The sequence below is a fragment of the Mizuhopecten yessoensis genome, unplaced genomic scaffold, assembly GCF_002113885.1.
Source record: "Mizuhopecten yessoensis strain PY_sf001 unplaced genomic scaffold, ASM211388v2 scaffold7901, whole genome shotgun sequence".
Taxonomy (NCBI): Eukaryota; Metazoa; Mollusca; class Bivalvia; order Pectinida; family Pectinidae; genus Mizuhopecten; species Mizuhopecten yessoensis.
In genome coordinates this window covers 99,807-116,245 of record NW_018407279.1, presented here as the reverse complement: position 1 = coordinate 116,245, position 16,439 = coordinate 99,807, and the positions used below count along the sequence as shown (strand labels likewise).

At 35.7% G+C, this 16,439-nt stretch overlaps 1 protein-coding gene across 1 annotated transcript; it reads right to left on the bottom strand.

The window, feature by feature from the left end:
- Window positions 1-1,737: 1,737 nt before the first annotated feature.
- Window positions 1,738-14,443, bottom strand: LOC110454484 (signal peptidase complex catalytic subunit SEC11A). The gene is made up of 6 exons (XM_021503990.1): window positions 14,318-14,443; window positions 12,836-12,945; window positions 8,909-9,058; window positions 8,200-8,319; window positions 7,609-7,666; window positions 1,738-4,419 (listed from the first exon to the last, which is right to left on the bottom strand). The coding sequence occupies exons 1-6, from the start codon at window positions 14,390-14,392 to the stop codon at window positions 4,369-4,371; spliced, it is 564 nt and encodes a 187-aa protein (XP_021359665.1). The 5' UTR covers window positions 14,393-14,443; the 3' UTR covers window positions 1,738-4,368.
- Window positions 14,444-16,439: the final 1,996 nt, after the last annotated feature.

The following is a 16,439-nucleotide window of genomic DNA, read 5'->3' as shown; positions in this document are numbered from 1 at the left end:
TTTTGTATAATTGAATTTCTCGTACTTCCGAGTATGACTGCACAGTGGACAACATCTTTACTGAAGGATACGATACACAAGAAATTATCGCGATACAATACGATAAATTGTTGCAGCCCTACTGTATAGAGTAAGTTGAGGTTGTGGGATAACCAGTGTCTATATCAACCATAGTTTTGCATCACGAGCCTACTCCTCCCAAATAGCTGCACAGATCGTCACAAAATTGATCAGTATAATTATTAGGAAAATTGGATCATTTATTGCATATATAATTTTCCTGCAGTACTTAACAAGGGAATTATTTCAAGACCTATTCTTCCTGCTTGGATCCTCACCAACTTTATTGTGAATGAACATTGGTACAAAGCTAGCCCGAGTTTCCCCGACACCAGATATTTTGACAGATATATGTCTGGTGTAACTTGAGCATATTTAAGTTGTATACTCTACAGCCCAACAGTAGTACTCGGGCAAACCGAACGTTCGGTAGGGGAGGTTGAATTAAAAGCCTACTCTCCCCAAATAGCTCCATAGATTGTAACCATACATCCATGCTACCCTTGTTTGCCCTGGGTCTGTCTATCCAAGGGGATAGTCTTTAGTCATTATATGGAAATGAATTAATTCTCATCCTATAGCCATACAAATCTTAGGCAGGTATGAAAGGACGAATACAGATCTGCCATCAGAACAAGAGGGATTGGGTCCAGTAATGTTTACAGAAATGACCAGTTTGAAAAAAGTGTTTAATGGGAGATTGGATTACTGGAGACTTTCATTCGAACATCTGGCCTCTGACCTCAAGTTTTTTTCCTTTTGTTATAATAGAGATGAAACGATAATCAAAATTACACTCAAGACATGATTAAACAAGTTCTGTTCAATTTTTTCAAGACAGTTTTAAATTATTAGCTGAAAAACACATAATGTCAGTGTTATCCCTTTGTTTAGGCCCAGCAATATACAATGTCCTTTCACCTCAGAAGATTTCTCACACGCTGACCATGCACTTTAAAATTCTGAGTCACGTGTTTCAGTTTGGTAAAAAAGGAGGTAGAGGGAGAAAGGAAGGATGATTTCATCATTAGCCATATGTGGTCCAAGGGAGGCAATTTATCGTTTGTCAAATGAAAACCTATACAAAGAGAGATGACTCTTAACTGTCAGATGGACAAGAAAGTTGAACATCCATCTGGGCTATGTAACTGCTGTAGAATGTAAATTTCATGTATCTTACAACAATTATTATTAATCAAATTTTCTCAACTTATGCTAACCACACTTCCTGGCCTGGAAATGTCAGGAAACTGGAGCACCTACATCACATGGATGGGCAATACCATTTTGTCTGATTGGGAAATCAAAACCTGGCTGTCTTGGTGACGGGCTAGTGTGCTATCCTTTGAATGCGCCCTCAAATCACCATATAATACTGTGTTACAGGGGAGGAAAATGCATGGCCAGACCGGGGTTTGATCCCGGGACCCTCCAAACTCTAGACGGACGCTCTACCAATCGAGCTACCTGGCTGCCGACAATCGTTCCAGTCTAGTTCCGCTACAACTGCATGTAACTAGACTGATTCTCTGATCCAAATATTTTCAATATCTTTGCAATGAGCTATTTGGTGATAAAACATTTTTTGAGAAAAGTCAGTCAGACAGTGTCGTCTCCGGCATCAGAAATGAAAATTTCTACCAGATGGTTATTTGTCAAAAATAAAAATCACTGTGATTTAGTACAAGAAAATTTATTTCATTTGTGATAATCATTAAACGGAAAATATGCATATATCCAAAACAATTTTGCTGACTCCGTAGATCTTTTATAAATGGTATAATGAATTGATGACACTTCTGAAAAGTACACAGATTTAAAGTAAATAAGGAGACACGATCATAAAATATCAAAAGTTGCCTATTGAAAACTTTATCAATGGAGATAGCTCGGACACACATACAAAGAAAACAAATATTTACATTTGACATAAATTGAACACTTGATTATTTTTTTGGTCTGGTATAGCCCGTGGTATTGCACAAAGTATAGGAATACAGTGATCGTTTAAGTTTTGTCATGATCTGTGCACCATTAAACAACTGTTTCATCAACCCATTCCCTCAAAAAGTCAACATTGAGACTAGAACTTGCCCGACACACCATTTAAAATTTTCTTATTTATAGAATGTAAAACATCAAATTGTCATTAACTAACTTTATTTTATTATTTTATGAAGATCATCAGTTATGCAAACTTATATCAGTGTATAGTGAAGACAATGTATGTAACTTGGGTTAATTTATAATAGGAATTCAAACCCCAAAATTCCTCTCTTCAGGGATTCATTAGTGAAATGGTTAACCCTTTCACCCCTAGGTAACTTGAGTAGACTCTCCCACACATTCATTTGGATGAGTCCATTGTGGTCTACAGTGGTGAAAGGGTTTTAAGATACACCATCATTGACATGATCGTAGGTAAAACATAAACAAATATACAGTACTGACTGGTCATGTGAAATTTTTCAAAAAAATATATACCATGACGTCTGTATAAAGGAAACTTCCATCACTGCCGACGTTGCCGTGGTAATGAAGGCAAACGAATCATGACAACGAATATTCACACGCTGTATATATACCATAAACAGGTAGCACAGGTACAGGGCAAATTAACACTGCGCAAATATGGATTTTACCAGGGAAAGGCAAATATTTGATTAGGTGAAAATTTCCCAGTATACAGTACACTACTTACTTCGGTAAATACACTTACATATACCAAAAAATTACCATGATTGATTTGGATTAATTTTCCTTCAGGATTTTGTTTTTGTCAAGTCCTCCTTTTTTGATAATGTTTCTACCATTTAAATCTTTAAGATGCAACACTTGACTAGACTATTTTTTTCCAATAATTTATAGTGATAATAATGTCACTTATCTATTGTTAATCTGTCAACAAAAGTGAAAATAGCATAGAAAAATATTTTTCAGTCCACATACTTGTGGATTTAATATCAGCTTTATCATTACTATTGCTGGCAAGATTTTTTTTTGAAAAATGAAAATATTAAATTGATCTCCCCCTTCTAAAAAATCTCCATTGAAAACATCTAATTTCAAAATGATATGAATATTTGACATGATTTATCGCTTTATAGAGCTAAAAGTCTTTAAAAGTTGTATATTTTTATACAAATGCAAAAATGTTTTTTTTAATCAGAACTACATACAGGTACAATAATTACCATAGCAACACCAATGAGTCATGACACACATGTATTATCATTTAAATGAATGTGTCTCTCAGCAATATCCCAGCATTTCTTTACAACCATATCACCATGACAACATGCATCAAATACACCAGCACTTGTATACACCCAATCACCATAACGACATACATACCGATCACACATCGCTCTCTTACTTACACAATTTCACCCTAACCATGATAGCAACCCTCTCCTTCACTACATCCACACATGTATACATTAATACACCGATAGATATACATTGGGATATGTTGACAAGGAATTTTATATATACAATTTAATGCTAATTTCTCCAGTTCTATTAACTAAACCCTAATTATTCAGGTAGAAACGGCCAGCATCCGACGAAAGGGTAATCAGCACCATTTATCATAGTTTATATGGGTCAGCACACGAGGTATGCCATCTTCAGAACAAAATGTCAATTAAAAAGTCATTTTTCATTACATTTTGGGCTGGACTTGTGTATTACATTTCGATGCCGTTTGAGAAAGACCACCAGAATATTAGGAAGATTTGGATACAGATGCTGGATCTTGTTTGCTTAGTATTGTAGTCCTAATTATGTTCATGTACTCTACTAAATCTTTTACATCTTTTTGAAATTTGCTGTCCTCACACATTTACAGGTAAAACGTAACTTGACATATTTGTTTGAAGTCTTCTTTATATGAGGATGATGTTGTTTCGTCTGATGCTCACAATTTTAGCACGATTTGTTTTATATTTTCAGCTTTCATCTAGTTGAGAATTATTCATGAACACAATTTCTAATTCAAGTTTCTGGACTACAGAAAAGCACTTGTTTAATACTGATAATATATATCTCATAATTTAATTTGACATCCACACGAAAAAACCCTCATTATTTATAATAGATAGCTGATTGCAGGTAACAAAAACAATCATTGTAGAAGGTGCAAATGGTAGCAGATCTGACAATACATAAAACATCCTAGGTTTTGACAGTGTCAGGTCCTAATCGTACCCGCCTGGTTGTTCCTTGTCAACATTTCCCGACATACTCAACAGCAGATTGATTTTCCTTCCCCTGTAGTAACCACTAGGTAGTCTCCCTTTGAGGAACTCATTCTCGGTGGATGAGAACAAACAGTCCTAGACAGGCAAGTATGGCATACTGTAAAGATAAAAGGGAGGGGACGGTTAAAAATAGATGTCCTTGTTAAAAGTAACATGATACAGTAAAACCCCACTAACTACAACTCGTTGGGTCCAGATCAATAGTTCGAGGAATACATGGTATTCAATGATTCTGAGGTTCGTCGGACTTCCGTCATGTTTTGATCAGGTTGGATGACAGACAGCAAAAGCACTGCACTTATTGCGGATAGTAGATGATAAAATTGAAAAAGAAATCAATAAACGGTACAGGTACTTCCAGGCATGTCGATGGCACACAGTTAGTGTTATACCCTGGTGAAAACACCTGTTTGACGAATGGATATAGGTTATAATTAAATACTTTATTATTAAGTGGTCGAAGATGAATCAGAAATCCAGGAACACAGAGTATTTGAGCAATGGCAGTTTGAGTAATGTGAGATTAATTTACAAAGAATATATAAGAACACGGTCGGGACCAAGCAAACTACTATCGAGAAATGCAAGTTCGAGTAAGTGGGGTTTCACTTTATCTATACTGTTAAAAGCCACAAACATGTGTTCAAAGGTCACTAAGACAGGACATAGGAACAAAGCATATATGGACTGTAAGTCGAAACAAGTATCTTACATATTTCTTAACATTTTCTTCAGGTTGGTAAGTATGGATTATGAAAAGTTCTTTTTACACAACCAATAAAATTTTCAATGTGACGTTTCGATGACTAGTATGATATGTACACTGTCACCTTCATCAGACAAATGACCAGTGAAGCGTATGCACAGAAAGGTATAAAATGTGAACAAGTTGTCCACAAAATTGATGTTGATTTCAGCTACGCTGCAAGCGTATGTACAATAGTTGTTATTTATGTACTCAAATTACTGGATTCAGCTGCGTTTTGTTTAATACTTGGTCATAGATGTGCGAGTCTTTGAGCCCCAAAAGAACACATTGTACTGGTCATCGAAACATCTAATAGAAAATTGTATTGGTTGTGTAAAAAGAACTTTTCAGAAGTAGCTTACATTGTCATTACTTAACTTTGTCACAAAAAGCTTTTTAGCACAGAGCTATTTGTTCACGAATAAACTTTATACGAAGGAACTTATTTCACAAGGATACTTGGGTCGAGTCTTACAAAAAATACTTTACTTTCCTATTTCTTAATGATTTTGTTTTATATAAAGTTGAGCATGTACAGAAAACATGTTGTGTACCCTAAAAAGAGGCCCAATGGGCCTGAATCGCTCACCTGGTATTAATCTCACACTACAGGCAGAATTTCAGTGTTTGATTCATAAGAACCTATTAAAAGATTTAAACATTTGATGCCCGTGACCTTGAATGTCGAACATGGACATTAGGTTGAACAGAGTTTATAGTCTTCCAACCCAGCATACTTCTAGCAAAATATCATCACCCTGTACCGTTTGGTTATACAGAACAAAACATTTGAAGATTTAAACATATATTGACCACTGTGACCTTGAATATGGGCGAAGGTCATTCACTTGAACAAACTTGGAAGCCCTTCATCCCAGCATGTTAATGGCCAAATATCATCACCCTTGGCCTTTTGCTTATTAAGAAGTCGTTTAAAGGTTTTTAACATATTTGACCCCTGTGACCTTGAATATATGTCATGGTCATTCATTTGAACAAACTTGGTAGCCCTTTATCCCAGCATGTTACTGGCCAAATATCATCACCCTAGCTGTCTCGGTTATTCAGAAGAAGTTGTTTAAAGGTTTTAAACATATTTGACCCCAGTGACCTTGAATATGATTTAAAGTCATTTATTTGAACAAACTTAGTAGCCCTTCATCCGAGCATGTTACTGGCCAAATATCATCACCCTAGGCCTCTCAGTTATTCAGAAGAAGTTGTTTAAAGGTTTTAAACATATTTGACCCCTGTGACCTTGAATATAAATCAAGGTCATTTATTTGAACAAATTTGGTAGCCCTTCATCCCAGCATGTTACTGGCCAAATATCATCACTCTAGGCCTCTTGGTTATTCAGAAGAAGTTGTCTTAATGTTTTTAACATATTTGACCCCAGTGACCTTGAATATGGGCGAAGGTCATTCACTTGAACACACTTGGTAGCCCTTCATCCCAGCATGTTACTGGCTAAATATCATCACCCTAGGCCTCTTGGTTATTCAGAAGAAGTCGTTTAAAGGTTTTTAACATATTTGACCCCTGTGACCTTGAATATATGTCATGGTCATTCATTTGAACAAACTTGGTAGCCCTTCATTTCAGCATGTTACTGGCCAACTATCATCACCCTAGGCCTTTCGGTTATTCAGAAGAAGTCGTTTAAAGGTTTTAAACATGTTTGACCCCAGTGACCTTGAATATAAATCGAGGTCATTTATTTGAACAAACTTAGTAGCCCTTCATCCCAGCATGTTACTGGCCAAATATCAACACCTAGGCCTTTTGGTTACTGAGAAGAAGTTTTTTAAAGTAAAAAGTTGACGCCGGACGGACGGATGGACGTACGACGGACGCCGCACCATGCCATAAGTTCACTTGGCCCTTCTGGCCAGGTGAGCTAAAAATACTGGCTAGATACTGGACGACCAGATTATAAAAGAGTATGAACTTCTTCAGTGAAGGCTCAATATAATTCACAGGGAAAATGTAAAACTTAAGGGAAAAGGGGCAAATACTTCACAGGGTGAATATGAGTTTTTAATGATGAAAGATGATTTTTTTTCCCAATGGATGAGTATTGAATATTTTACTACTCTTTTTTCTACCTTAATTTAACAACAGCCTGTTCTTACATAATATATAGTATAATGTTATTTTTATTGAAATTCGAAAGAGGCTCCTCTTCTTATTCATTTTGGGAAAATACAGTAAGTTTTGTTTAGTTCACTGAGTGAATATAGTTTAAATTTAATTTTACTTGTAAAGGATGATCTTTTTAATTGGTGAATATGAACCGGTAAAGGGTGAACATTTAACCAAGTGAAAATTAAACGGTCAGAGCTAAATGAAACTTTGTTTTACTGATGAATGGTGATAATTGTTTGTGAGAGAAGATTTTTTTTACAGGGTGTTTCATAGTATACATTATATAAAATCCAGATTCTTACCAGGGTGTTTCATAGTATACATTATATAAAATCCAGATTCTTACCAGGGTGTTTCATAGTATACATTATATAAGATCCAGATTCTTACCTTAAACTTTGGATAGTCATTCATCAATATGGTCACTATCCCCACATAGGGAACAAATCTGGAAATAAAATTGATCAATAATGTACTTACACAGAATAAATACAGTAGTTTCCCAGATTCATGTGGTGCGAATAGATTCAAATTATTTCCACTTAAATAAATGACTTTCTTCACACTGCAGCTAATCATGTGTGCATATATGTATAACAGTACTGAAATAATAAACAATACCTTAGATAAAAGTTCTTCATGTAAACAGAGTCAATATAGAATCTCAATGATTTTATAAATATGATTATTGTTAAAACAAAATTCATTTTCAAGAATCAATGACTGTTTGAACGTTCCAGACATATTTCTATGATTTGTCGTATTAAGATAATTCCGTCTTTGCGTATTGCAGAGTTATCTTCTCTTGGTAACAGGTATTGATTGTTACGTCATTGGTCTGTGTGAGAAAATTACGTCGTTTTCTCAAAAATTGATGACGTTTCTCTCACAAACAAGTGACGTAACAATCAATACCTGCTCCCAAGAGAAGATAACTCTGCAATACGCGAAGACGGTATGTAACATAAGAGAAAATCTTACCCTCGAGCACGACCTACTACATCTTTTTTCTCCAGCCAGAGTTGACCAGGGGCGTATAGCCCTCTGTCGTCTACTGAATTATTATCTCCCTTGGTAAGAAATCTCACATGGCCGTCATCTCTGTAACAAAAATTAAGCAGGTAAACTTTTGAAAGGGCATTCAGGGATTTCACAATCTAATTTACAGGTATAATTATAACTAAATTTTAAATCTGGATGCAGTCTTGTCAAAATTGCATGAAAAGATTGAAATTTAACAAGAAACGGTAAATTGTATGTGTTATTCATCTTGAATGTGGTGGCAAACTGAGGAATTATACATAACATTTGTCTGTAACACCTTATAATTGTATTTGGACTGCCTCCCTTTACCCATATTCCTTTACTAAATTAACCACCATTGTTCATGAATTGCCTCCCTTCGCCCATATTCCTATTTCAATCTTGACCAAAAATCTAATGAAATTCCTGTATGCTGGGGTGGATTTCATTCAGATTTGATCTAAGCCATGGTCTTTTTTTTTATTATTAAGTTATTGAGTGAAATTTGAACAGATGTATCATAATTACAAAATACAAATATAAAAAGGAAAATACAGAAAACTACAGAAACTTGCAGAAATCATTTACATATATATACTTAATAATTTTATGACATTTTCTCATTCAATCAAGCTTTATATAAAGTTCCCTTGAACTTTGACCTTACTTTTCATGAACTTTCAGTACTCGATGTACAATAGGGATGTCTCGTCCTTCAACCTTAAATACAACGATTTCTCCGACACGGATAGGCTCCTCCTGGTAGTTTGTCAGGAACAGCAGGTCTCCTCTGTGAAATGCTGGCTCCATACTCCCACTGTAGAAAAACAAAACTACTGATAAAGGGATACTATTAACGGGACAGCAAACGCTAACACCATACTCCCACTGTAGAAAAAGAAAACTACTGACGAAGGGATACTATTAACGGGACAAAAAACGCTAACACCATACTCCCACTGTAGAAAAACAAAACTACTGACAAAGGGATACTATTAACGGGACAACAAACACTAACTCCATACAACTATTAGTTCAGAAATGTTATGACTACGGTCGTTGGGAGGATGCAATATCCTAAGAGACAGACCATCAATAAAATCAACAAGAGGCCTGTATGGTTACCTGTATTGGTAACATAATAAACCACTGAATATTAACCCTTTCAACACTGTAGGCTATAATGGACTCATCCCGATCAATTCATGGTAGAGTTTATTAAAGTAACATAGGGGTGAAAGGGCTAAAGGGCTACTAGTATTCCATAATTAATGGTATGGGGGAGGTGAGAGACACCTATATTTGATATATCATGGATGGTGGGCGTACAACTATGGAAGGGGATCACCGCCATAATGAGTTTTTTTTATATACAATGTCGTTAGTTACTTCTGGTTTGGAATCTAATTCTATGGTTGAATTCGGTCTCGCCATCAATTCCCATTAAGTGCTCTGGTTAAATCGATATCTAGGTAATACATGCATAATGATGGCATCAATGTACAGCTATAGGGACACTAATTAATGTGTGTAGATGCTGAATTTGACTTAAATTTTAGACTTCAGTGACTTCCTTATACATTGTACATCAGTGCACATTAAGAAAAGTTGTTAAGTCCATACCTCAGTAACAAAAACTATTACATTTGTAATGCTTAGGGTTGCTCTACTGAATGCATGCATGCATGATGAGGATGCTTAATCTGACCTTTCATTAAACACTTAGGTGCCTTCCTTTTATCTTAAATATAAATAAACTTTAACATTAAAAAGGAATTGCATGCATATCTGGATAATTATAAATGCTGCATAGATATAAACTTAAAACAATGATCAGTGTTGCAAATTAAAATTATTTATTTGATTTGAATTATTATATTAGAAATATATACCCCGATACCCCGAACCATTCACAATAGTATAATTTACTAAATTCGACTACGGATTTGTCTATATGAAGCAGCGGATATTGATGACAGCACGTTTTTCTTGGGTTTGAAAGTATGTATGATTTTTGTTTCAATTAAACATTTTCATTAAAAACTCCTGATTCATTGGTATGGACAAAAATACATAATGGTTTACTCAGATTGACTGTAAAAATAACTTGTTAGGTGGAGGAAGTTGGTTCATATTCTCTTTATCTGTGACCTATGGTAATATTGCCCCAAAAGCCACTTCAAACTCTTCTCCAAACTTCAGCTAAAATGTATATGTATATAAGAATAAGACATGCACAGTAAAGGTGATAAAGAATTGAAATTGGGGTCAGATTGTCATAGGGGGTAAGGGGTTGTTAAGTTAGTGCAACATTTAACCTACATAGATGTATGATTACATTATCTTATGATACGTATACAAATCCCTTTGCTTGTTTTTTTTCCCTTTTTTTTAAAAAACGACAATTTTCCCCCCAAGACGGACTTTGTTAATTTCGTAAAAGAGTTATTGCATGGGTAAGGATTCGTTTTTTCAACAGTTATGCAATATTTTGATAACATTATACTCAAATGAGGCATGAATTATATGCAACCTTACAGATTAACACTTTTTATTTTGCTCCATTAGTTGACATAGGACCGCTTCGTAGCTCTGACTACGCAATATATAAAAAATAATCTCGTCGTCAGAAAGCTACGTTATCGCAGCTAGGGTCAATTAAGCTGATATGGCAGGGAGGATTTCAAACTGAAGCTGATACGGAGCCGTATCAGCTAAACGGCCTGGGGAGAACCCTGAATGTGTGTATGGGAGGGGTAGACAAGCTTTACGCTCTGTCAAGATTAGACTCGCATTTAGTTTATGTGATTATTTTCTGGACTTGAGCAAGTCTATAATTGTTCTTTTTGTGCAGGTCTTAAATTTATTCTCGCACAGTCTACATCAATATTGACGGCATCATCAATATGTTCTTGAACATATATTAAATTTATGCAGTAATACAAATAAGAACCCTAAAAATACAATAGTCAAAACGTAAACAAATAACGACATTGCGTCAGTACTATGATCTGGATGCGGTTGAGGAGCGGTCCGTGTATATTAAAGACGATCGCAGCGCCGCTTGTCGTCATAATTAAGAAACCTCTCGTATTTCATGTACTGGGTTACTAGTTTACTAGATGACTATCTAGCTATTTCCGAATAAGAAGTTAGTTTCGAATTTCTGTTTCTACAAAAATGACGAAAGCATCAAATCAACCGATAGAATATACTGATTATATACATCACAGGGATCACATAAGTCTGGAATGGATTGAATACTACAAGCTAACACGAAATCGAGATCAGTAAAACTAGCATAGCATGGAATGAACATACAATAGATTTGTAAACGAGTGAAACAACACAAATGTACATAGCATGGAAAATAGACACTTATCAACTAGGTAAATAATACAAATCTTAATGTACATAGAATTAGATTCAAAACCAGGAGTAACTAATTTATAAAAAATAATTATGGCGGTGATCCCCTTCCATATACAACCCGATCTGCCTACCATTCCTTACATGAAGCCTGTAACGCTATACTATACGACAGTGTTTCTTTGGGAGACCAGGATACACCTACGATATTTTCCACATTTTGTCATTTCTGAATTTAGTCAACTCATATATGTTTAAACATGGTGAGTGACAGCTCCAGCTCGGAATGCACGCCAAAAGAAATGAATTGTGTAAAACTTTAAAGTCATGCCAATTTTGGACTAAGTCTCTTTCCTGTTGTAATAATATTGTGATTAAAATTTTGCAACATATCTTTTTGTTTGCTTCTACTGTTACTATATGTATCGTGACCACAGTATCATAATGTTACTGTATGTATCGTGACCACAGTATCGTGATGTTACTATATGTATCGTGACCACAGTATCGTTATGTTACTGTATGTATTGTGACCACAGTATTGTGATGTTACTGTATGTATCGTGACCACAGTATCGTGATGTTACTGTATGTATCGTGACCACAGTATCGTAATGTTACTGTATGTGTCGTGACCACAGTATCATAATGTTACTGTATGTATCGTGACCACAGTATCATGATGTTACTGTTTGTATCGTGACCACAGTATCGTAATGTTACTGTATGTGTCGTGACCACAGTGTCATAATGTTACTGTATGTATCGTGACCGCAGTATCGTAATGTTACTGTAGGTATCGTGACCACAGTATCATAATGATACTGTATGTATCGTGACCACAGTATCGTAATGTTACTGTATGTATTGTGACCACAGTATCGTAATGTTACTGTACGTTGCAGCCCTACCTTACGTTACAGTAAATCACTTTTAATATTTGATGTGTGGTGTAGTCTCTACAAAAGTGCCTCACTACTCAACCCATATTATGATTATTTCCAGAACAGTACTAAGTAAGCTTAAAGGCATTAAAGGCATTTAATAGTGCGAGTGCCATGCACTCCTCGATACTCCAGGGTTCCGCTCACTGCACCCCAGGAATATGTCTAAGCAAAAATGTGTCTAGGGTAAATGCCAAAACACAAAAAAGAAGAACATTTTATTCTGTTATTCAGGGGAAAGCAATGCAAGACTTACATCAGTTTTTGTTTAACATACTGACCTAAGCACCACCACAATAGGACTTTCACTTCCCGTGACAACCATCAGGCCTTTCCAGATCATCAGCGCTGATGACACGATCATACCAAAGTTTAACACCTGGTAATATAGCTGTAAAAACAAAGATACAGTTAGCTGACACGAAGGATAATACAAGTTATAGGATAGACAACAGGACAATCTTAAAGGTCTTGCATATGCAACTGTATCATGATCAGGAGAAAGGTCATTAACTCTAGACGGATGCTCTACCAAAACTACCTGGTCGCCGACAATTTACCCAGTCCAGTCCCGCTACATTCCTTCCAGCTTTTTTCGAAGTCTTAACCCCTGAAGACACAACTACTTACAGCCAACTTTCTTGTATCCCCTTGTAAAGTATTCACCCAGTGGTTGAAACAAGGGCTGGCAAGGTTGCCAATTTTGTAACATTGGAAAAGGGAAATGCACAGCCAAACAGGGATTGGAACACTTGACCCTCCAAACTTTAGACATACACTCTACCAATTAGGCTACAATGTACCTGGTCGCTAACAATTGACAAATCTCAGTTCCGCTACACAACAAACTTAGCCTGATATATTCAATCAGCCCCCATTTACGATGAATTCAATCACTAGCTTATCACGAGTGTAGTACGATTTCACTAGCCTAACATTCAGCTAAGACGCCTTTAGATTTAGAATCCTGATTTGAGTTAATAATTTACAGCGAAAATGTAGACTGGTAGGCTTTTATAATTGAGCTGACAGCAGAGGAAATTGTACAATTTCCTACAGTCAGAATAAATCTGTGTATATGTGTATCTTTACTCTGGGGCATAGGTGGTGGGCACGTCTATCAAAAAAAAAATTGAATATATAAAACTACAGTTTTATATATTCATTTTTTTTTGATAGACGTGCCCACCACCTAAATTGAATATATAAAACTACAGTTTTATATATTCATTTTTTTTTTTTTGATAGACGTGCCCACCACCTATGTCTGGGGCATCTACAAAGGGGGTGTCCAAAATACCATTTTTATTTCCAACTAACTCGAGTGTGACTTTCTTGCAAAAAGTGCTTCTTAACGATAAGTCTTAGTACATATAGTATTGTATACCATTAAATATTTGACAAGCGGTGTTATACAACTGAAAATAATAATGAGAAGTAAATGCACCCCCCCCCCCCCCCCCCCCCCTTCTATTGTACAATGAGATTAGTCTCGAGTAATTAACGGACTGTGATATTTATCTCAAATTAACTCCTGTCTTCCTGGAGATATATACTTTGAGCTCCTGTCTATATCATATAATAAACTAATGTCAACATAGATTGAGCATGACAGGCCGGACAGCTGAGTCGTATGCAGACAGTATATGTCACCCACACGTTTACGTAGTAAACAGCTGTCGGTCACAGCAAGTGGTCATTGGCCTCAATCACGTAAATAATGTGTCCCGTGGTGTTCATAATTGACTGGCAATCATACTTACCTGTCGTTTATTCATTCGCCGGACATCGTCCAGGAATTCGAACCCAAACATCCCTGACATTTTCTCTTTCGACATAGGCAGATACCGCTTTTCCTTATTTCGCCGGTTTCACTGACGCAAAGTCTCGCGAGAGCTATGTTATATGTAGTTTACAAGATGGAAAGCGGTATGTTTTTTCCGGAATATAATAAAATTGCAGTTTTAATAAAAAAGAATTTTAAGAACAGACAAAAAACAGAAGTTATGATAAACTGGTTTGAAAATTTCAAATAGTAAACAACATACAGTAATTAGCTGCTAGTTCGACATAAGTAACTAGCTTTGAAAAAAAAATCCGCACATCTTATCCTATCCAGAGACGTATAAAGCCATGTGTTATATACGTCTCTGTCCTATCTGAAAATAACGCACACTTCCACAGATATCTTCTGACAAAATACAAAGCATGTACAGAACGTTTAATCCTTTGACAGTCTGTTCATGATGTAAATACATATATAATTATAATTGTATTTTGTATTTTATACGGTTGATAAAAACTCGATAAAACCTCATAATAAAATGATTGCAAAATAATTTAGATTTTGTTTTCTATGTAAAATTATGGATATGTAATTTTGATAGAATCTCAGAAAAAATGTACCAAAAGCAACATTGAGAAAATGCTTTTCCCATTTTTTCTAGAATAAAGAAATAATGAAAATTATATATTTTATCACATTTAAATTTTTAAAAAATGCTAGGAAAACTGAAGTATTGTTCTGTGTGTGGGAAACAGTACAAAGAGAAAAAATATCATTGTGTAGCAAATATTTATTCCTTGATTGAAGCATTGCAAAAAATAATCACCAGAATCGATACATTAAAAATAGAGCTATCAAGTAAAGAACCTGCTGATTCGCTCAGTGTCTGTCTAATGGTTTTATAATTGATTGTATTATTTGATTGTTTTAGTAGTCACCAGCTCCAAATTGTTCCAAATATGCACTACTTTGAGTGTGGATTTTTTTTTTCCTGTCAGAAAAACTTGAGTATGGGTTCCCGGAGTTGCCTCCCCTTCTATGTCGTGCAATAATGCTATGTATTTCACTCGGTCCGGTATGGTGGCTATCATAATGATTAGCTGACAGCAGCGCACCCGCCCGCGAAATAACGCCAAAGCGAAAAGACGAAATAACGCCAAAGCGCCAAAGCGAGAAGACGAAATAACGCCAAAGCGCCAAAGCTAAATCACGAAATAACGCCAAAGCGCCAAAGCGAAATAACGAAATAACGCCAAACCGAAGTGAAAATAACGCAAAAGCGAAGAGATCAAATGGCGTCTTTTCTCCCTCCTTTGGGCGTTATTTCGTTATTTAGCTTTGGCGCTTTGGCGTCTTTTCGTCTTTTCGCTTTGGTGCTTTGGCGTTATTTCGTCTTCTCGCTTTGGCGCTTTGGCGTTATTTCGTCTTTTCGCTTTGTTGCCTTCCGGTTCTGGATATTAAAGAAACGCTATCTCCGTGATTATGATTCCCCAATGACTTTGCTAGTGAAATGGAAATTAAAATGCACAAATGTGACTCATGTTTCAGCATTTTAGGAAACATTTTACAACAACAATGATTAATATGTTTATCATTGTTAAATTAAAGAAAACAAATAAATTCTTGTGTCCTTCTGTTCGTCCATCCGCCTGTCTGTCTTCTGTAGGTATGCTGTATGTATTCCAACCAACAGAATATACTATTGTTATTGGCTGATCAATAAGAAGCATGTACGTGATTACACGTATATGTATAGTATATAGAATAGGAGGTTGTTTATACGATGAATTTCGTCGATGAAAATAGTTTTGATTTGTTCTGTTTTATGTTATTTTCCCGATAAAGAAATAATGTCATTACATTCTGCATAGTTATACTCGTGTGTTATGTATTTATTTTAGGAGAGGGCGCCGGTATTACTGGGGATTTTTTTTAGAAAATAAGCCGGTGAGAAACGCGAGTATTAGGACGAGAAAAACAAATAGCTACATTGTTTAACAGTTTTCCTACGTAATATCTTTATGAATGATAGCATTCTACATATATAAATGACATTGTCACGATTCTGACGCATACATAACCGGAAAAAGCCGGGGGGG